This window comes from Octopus sinensis, linkage group LG3 (assembly GCF_006345805.1).
Source record: "Octopus sinensis linkage group LG3, ASM634580v1, whole genome shotgun sequence".
NCBI classification, from domain to species: domain Eukaryota; kingdom Metazoa; phylum Mollusca; class Cephalopoda; order Octopoda; family Octopodidae; genus Octopus; species Octopus sinensis.
The window spans coordinates 5,292,776-5,300,155 of NC_042999.1; the positions used below are offsets into that span (position 1 = coordinate 5,292,776).

General features: G+C 40.9%; 1 protein-coding gene across 2 annotated transcripts in view; it reads right to left on the reverse strand.

Annotated features, from left to right (window-relative positions):
* LOC115209208 (structural maintenance of chromosomes flexible hinge domain-containing protein 1) overlaps positions 1-239 on the reverse strand; it is a 101,371-nt gene extending 101,132 nt beyond the window's left edge. For both annotated transcript variants that reach the window (XM_029777461.2, XM_029777459.2), the window contains exon 1: positions 67-239. In XM_029777461.2, coding sequence (XP_029633321.1) covers positions 67-210 — 144 coding nt within the window. In that variant the 5' untranslated portion in view covers positions 211-239. The remainder of the gene's footprint in view (positions 1-66) is intronic.
* Between the last annotated feature and the right edge of the window lie 7,141 nt (positions 240-7,380).

Below are 7,380 nucleotides of genomic sequence, written 5' to 3' on the forward strand. Positions count from 1 at the left end.
AGTAAAACAAAACTGGTGACCTCGCACACGAAAATACGATGCGTCCGCCGCCCAAAAGGCACTCACCTCTTTCACTTTAACTTTGAAGTCTTCGAAAGTGAACAGTCCACCCGTGTGCAGTTTGATTTCTGGCGAAGCTCCGTTTCTTCTGTCGAAAATGTAGACAAAAGCGTCGTCTTCGTCGTTGGAGGCATTCATAGACGAAGCCATGACACCGCGCTGGGGGAAAAAAAAACAACAACAACAAAACAACAATAAAAACAAACAAGCAAATAAAATAAAATAACCAAAGCGGATGTAGATGGCGCTCGATGATCGTAACTGCTATTTTGGGAGGTACCGATGGGGTGACTTGTCTCTAAGAACGCTAGGTTTTTACAGCACCAGGTGCTCTTTGTTGATATTGACGCAGTTTTTACATGGCTTTTTCGGGATCTATTAATAGCATAAATACACACACATACACACACACACACACACACACACATATATACATACATAAAAATACATACATACATTCATACATATATGTGTGCGTGTGTGCATGTGTGTGTGTATATACATACATATACACACACATAAATATATATATATACATACATACACACGTATATATATTATATTTAAATATATAGAGAAAGGTATAAGTACGAATATAATATAAGATATATGTATGTATATATATATATATATGCATGTGTAAGTACGTGTGCGTTTAGGGTATCTATCTATCTATCTATCTATGCATATATACATAAGACATATGTACATATAATATTGAAGCCCCCCCTCTCTCTGTATTTATATATATATATATATATATATTATATATATATATATATATATATATATATATATATATATAATATATATATATAGTATGTGTGTGAGTGTATGTACACTAACAAACATGCGCATATTATAAATATGCTTTTTGACTCGTTTCAGTTATTGGACTGCGGCCATGCTGGAGCACTTCCTTCAAGAGTCCAATCGAAGGAATGGACGCTAGTTCTTCATTTTAACCCTGTTATTTACTCTTTCGGTCCTCTTTGCCACACCGCCAAGTCACGTGGAATTAAACAAACCAACACCGGTTGAAAAGTGGTGGTGGGGGCAAACACAAATACACATACATACATACATACATACATACATACATACATACATACATACATACATACACACACATGCACACAGACAGACACACACACATACTGTGTGTGTGTGTATAAATATATATATACAGGCGCAGGAGTGGCTGTGTGGTAAGTAGCTTGCTTACCAACCACATGGTTCCGGGTTCAGTCCCACTAAGTGGCACCTTGGGCAAGTGTCTTCTACTATAGCCTCGGGCCGACCAAAACCTTGTGAGTGGATTTGGTAGACAGAAACTGAAAGAAGCCCGTCATATATATATGTATGTATATATATATATATATATTATATATATATATATATATATATGTATGTATGTGTGTATATGTATGTGTGTCTGTGTTTGTCCCCCTAGCATTGCTTGACAACCGATGCTGGTGTATTTACGTCCCCGTAGCGTAGCGGTTCGGCAAAAGAGCCCGATAGAATAAGTACTAGGCTTACAAAGAATAAGTCCTGGGGTCGATTAGCTCGACTAAAGGCGATGCTCCAGCATGGCCGCAGCCAAAATAACTGAAACAAGGATGTGCAGGTGTACATTCTGTTCACCTAACTTGGAGCTGTCCGGACTAAACCGAAGTGGCAAGGTGCTTCAGTTCAAGTACCGAATTCAATTGAATCTTAATTATAGCACACACACACACACACACACACACACACACACACACCACACACACACACACACACAGTTCCTAACTTTGGAATTAAAAGCTATACTAACCACTAAGCTGGACAGCATTGCTTATTACCAAAGATACCGTCTTCTTCATCCCAGATAAGGGTCCAGTATTGCAACAGCTTAGATTTCAAGGGATCAGGCCATGTCTAACTTAATAGCACCACCTGATAGGATTATCTATATCCTGTTTAAGTCAAGTTTTGTTTATGGTCCATTCAAGTAGTGAGTTGTATCCAGGTATGGGTGGCTTATCTGGTATTCCTTGAAGAAACCTGTCCAGACTCCGTCTAAAGGTGATGGGATCCTTTTCCTCTTTAATCAGTTTTGGGACAATGTTAAACAGGGCAGGGCCTGTTGAGGAAAAGAAATTATGTTGCAGTTTACCTATATGCTGTGATCCTGAATTGATCAGGGGACGTATGGCCCATGGTCCCAGCCTTGGATGAACCTTGAAACTAATGTCCAGGTCGTTTGGGCAATGCTGGCGGTGTATTCTCCACATCGTACAAATGATGTACCGTTCGCGGCAACGCTGGAGAGAGTAGAGTTTCAAGGTTTTAAGGCGGTCCCAGTAATCGAGATCAGTCATGCCTTCAATTCGTTTAGTGAGTGCCTTCTGGGGTGATTCAATCCTCAAAGTGTTTTGTTTTGTATGGGGAGACCACAAGGGGTAGCAGTATTCGAGGTGTGGCCGTACAAAGGAGGAGAAAAGTGGAATGTGGCCGTACAAAGGAATATTCTTTTACTTGTTTCAGTCTTTTGACTGCGGCCATGCTGGATCACCGTTTGAAGGCTTTTAGTCTGATAATTCAACCTCAGGACTTATTATTTTCAAGCCTAGTACTTATTCCACGGGTCTCTTTTGCCGAACCGCTAAGTTACGGTGACGTAAACACATCAAAACCGGTTGTCAAACGGAGATGGGGGATGGACAAACACAGACTCAAAGACACACACACAAATATATATATATATATACACACGACGAGCTTCTTTCAGTTTCCGTCTACCAAATCCACTCACAAAGCTTTGGTCGGTTCGAGGCTATAGGAGAAGACATTTGGTCAAGGTGCCAAGCAGTGGGACTGAACCTGGAACCACGTGGTTAGGAAGCAAGCTTCTTATCACACAGCCATGCCTGATACACACACACACACACACACACACACATTCCTCCTCCTCGTCTACGGTAAATCAGTTGCAGTGGAAGAAAGGCAGCTGACGTTTGTGGAATCTAAGGGGAGATAATCAAGAAAGGGGGCCTGCTGAAATCTCGTCCTTGTGGCAGATCCTCTGCTCAGTTTGGAGCAATGACATCATAGCACCTGCCTGGAAGAAGGGCATAATTATCCCTCTCTGGCAAGGTAAAAGTGAGCGCCAAGACTTCCTCGACTATAGAACTGTCACACCCATCCCCGTGTCCGGCAAGGTTTTTGCCAGTGTCATTCTAAACACCGTGCGAAATTATTTGCCTGCCTCTTAGCGGCCGGAGCAGTCGGGATTTAAACTAAAGAAGTTAAATACAGACAGGATTCTGGTTCCACGGATATGCATCAAACGGAGGCGAAGTTTGCGGTGGGAGCTGTTTGTAATTTATGCCAGCCTCCATAAGGTGTTTGACTCAATGGACAAGGATGTGCTCTGGACGATTCTGGAGCTGCGAAGTACCCTTTCCTGGCTGATTGGGCTGATACTGGAACAGTGAGCTGGTACATGTATACTGGAACAATGAGCACAGGTCAGATTGGAGACTCAACATCTGACTTTTCCCCGGAGGGATATGAAGTCCGTCAGGGTTATGTCTTGACTCAAACTCTGTTCGATGCCTGCATGGATCGGTTACTTGGCCGAATTGTGGCTAGATCGAGTTGTGGTGCACTCGTTGGTGAAACTAGGATTACAAACCTAGATTTTGCTGATGACACAGTTATTTTTGCTGAGTCTATGGATGTTTTGAGGAGTGTTCTTTCACTAAGCGAGGAAGCGGAACTACTTGGCCTCAGAGTCTCTTGAGTCGAGACAAAGATCCAGTCTTTCCTGTTGTGGGCGAGAATGTGCAGTTTGTTGGCCGCTTCACTTATCTCGGCAATGAGATTCATAGTGGTATTAGTTGCAAGCCCGAAATCTTAAAAAGACTTGGACCAGCTGGTACAGTTGTGGACTCACTGGACAAGCGTGTTTAGTGCTGTCGATATTTGTACAGGAGTACAAAGATTGGGGGTCTTCAGGCCTTTGGTCCTCTCTGTCTTTCTTTGTAGTTGCAAGATTTGGACACTGTCCAGGGCCCTTAGCAACCACATGAACTCCTTTGGTACCAGGATACTTCACAGGATTATGGGTTATCGTTGGACAGATTTTGTATCCAGCCAACAACCCTACTCAGAAAGTAGGATGCGATCTGTTACCTGTATGGAACGGGAGCGACGGTCATGTTGCTCGATTTTCCGAGTTGGACTCTGCATATCGTGTTCTTTTCTCTTAGAATGTGGATAAGATAGTGGCCTCGTATTATTCGACCGCATGCTACATGGTCACGACTGATGAGGAAGTATTGGGCTGATAGTGATCTTGTATACGGGAACAGTGAACGCAGTTCGGATTGGGGGCTCAGCAGTTGACTTTTTTCCCAGTTTGATTTGGGGTCCGTTAGGGTTGTATTTTACTTCCACTCTGTTGAATATCTGCACGGGTTGGTTACTTGGCCGGATGATGACTCGATCGAGTTGTAGAGTGCTCATTGCTGAAACTAAGATTGCTGACCTGAATTTTGCTGATGATGCGGTACTAACTGAGACGCTGTTCGGAGGGTTGCTCTGGACGACCCGAGCAAATACCGACAAATGATGAATGCAGCGACGCACTACTACGGTGCATGTCCCCATACCTAGCCAAACTCAAACACACACACACACACACACACACACACGCACACACACACACACACAACACACACACACACACACAACACACGCACACACACATGCACACACACACACACACACACACACACACACACACACACACACACACACGACTTGAAGGCTACAGTAATATCGGTATGACGTACTGCCTCCTTTGGACTCGTGGCCGCTATATCCCATCATACTTCGAAAGCTATGTATTTGTAATCCAACAACGAGAGATTGTTACGAAATATCTTTTAAACAAAAAAGACAGTGAAGCCGTTGGAGCTCCAAGATGCAACCGAAAGTGCAGATTATGCCAAGTTTATGTGGAAGATATCACATGCGATTATCAGCTGCCCCCCAAATCTCATCAAGGTACTACTTACCTATGTAACAAGACGTTATTGTTAAAACAAAATATAAAGCCGAAAAAAAAAGGGGGAAAACTGTCCTAGGATAAATATGGAGATCCCCTGCTTTTGAATACATACACAAATATGAACACAGGCAATATTGGTGGAACATTCCCGTATAAACTTCTACCATGTGCAAACATAACAGACAGGTATTATTGTTTGGGACAGACATATAAAGTTTATACATTCAGAGGTCAGTTGCCCTAATGATGTTCGAAAATCAAAGAGAAAAAAGTATAACTGTGGACAACTGCTTCAAAATCTCCAGCTTCTAGAAGATTATAAAGTCACATTTATATCAGTAATCTCTGGTGCACTTAGCCCTATGAGTAAATGCCTGAGTGACAATCTGGAAAAGTTGGAGTTTTCACAAAAGAAATCAACCCGTTAACATGCACATTACAAACACAAGGGGAGCAGCACAAATGTGTATAACTTTTCTAAAAGTTTAAGATGTGAATTTGTTTTTGTTTTCTACATTCCAGCGAAGGAACTTTGTATCTTTGTTAGAAACCAGCTCCTTCTATACAGGAAGATTTCAAATGATTAAAAGTAGGAGAGGATATACATGCATACATATATAAAGATTCTTTATGGACAACAATTGCGAAAGCTCCAACTGCCCTAAAATTTACATCATTCTTACCAGTAATCATTGGCACACTCGGTTATGTTAGCAAATGACTAAATCGCAATCTGGAGAAGCTAAGACTTTCAAGCAAAGAAAGAGATCAGGTAACACGATCTTCCCAGTTACAATCAGTAAGAGGAGCATTAAAAATATGCAACGCATTCGATATTTAGCAATTATCCTCGTTGTTATCCAGACTCGAACGATGAAGCTTTTGTTTGTTAGAAACCAGCTCCTTTCTTCCAAGGAGAACACGAATAAATAAAAAGAAAAAGACATACATACATAGTAAAGAGAGTAATGAGAATATGATCCTCAGAACTCTCAGCTTACAAAAAGCATATTAACCACAACACCTTTGCAGTGCCTGACCTCTACGCTTGACCTTCTGAACTGGTCACTACAAAACCTCAGTGAGTTAGATGTTCGAACTGGCAAGCTGTTCAATGTTACAGGAAACTTCAACATCAATGGGAATGTAGACAATCTATACATCCAACTCGAGGTTGGTGGCCGTGGTTTCAAATCTGTTTTGATATCATATGAAGAACGTATTGTGACACTGAAACAATATCTACAGCAAAGGAAAGAGGTCAGTTCCTATCTTGCCCGGTTTTTCTTCTTTTTTTTTTCACCAAGAAATCAACATAAATAGGATGGCAAATGAACTTGAGGAGAAATAAGAAGTGATACAGATCTCTTCCCAAGGGACATTGGTAAAATATATTTATCAAAAGAGTAAAATATGCAAAAAATGGACGAATTCACCAAGAAGATAGCATATGGGTACTTGGCACGAAAAACACAAACCATAGAAAGAATTGATCATGTCAAAAGCATGACAAGTTTATGACATTACACTTCATTACACTTCATGCAGCTTGCATGCAATTCCAGAACAAAAGATCGCTACCAAGTACCAAGTACTGCATAAAAGGCTGAAAACCTTGACAGACGACAAATACAGGCTTCTAGACATCAATGTGGTCAGAAAAATACAAGAGAAAGAGGATATCTACGTATCATAGATAAGAAGTTTTCAAATCTAGTACCCAAGATAGGCTTTCGGTTTCATACCTATTATTATTGGAACAACAGGATACGCACCAACCAGTCTGGAGCAAAGTATGGCTGAACTTAGGTTCTTGGGGAGAGAACGCAGTAACTACTTAATTCATGCATTATAAATAATCACGATATCTGGGACTATGTAAATCTGCAACACTTTGAGATTTAAAGGATGATGAACAAAACAAGATACTTTCCTTCACAACCTTGATGCCAAATAGATAACCGGTCAAAATTTAATCTAAACTAGCAGTATCGCCCGGCGTTGCTCGGGTTTGTTTCGACCCTTTAGAATTGGAATTTTGAAAAGTAAAAATTTTACATTATGTAGCTTGTTATTTTCTTTCAGTGAACATTTTTCTGGTTGAAATACACCGAAAAATGGCGACACAGCAGTCAAAAAATTGTAAAAAATAGGGATTTTCATAGAAAAAAAGCACCTTTTTGATGTAAATAATTTTTGGTGTTAACATGGTCCGATTTGAATTTTTTCTTCTACAGAAGGAAGAGCAAGCCTTCTTC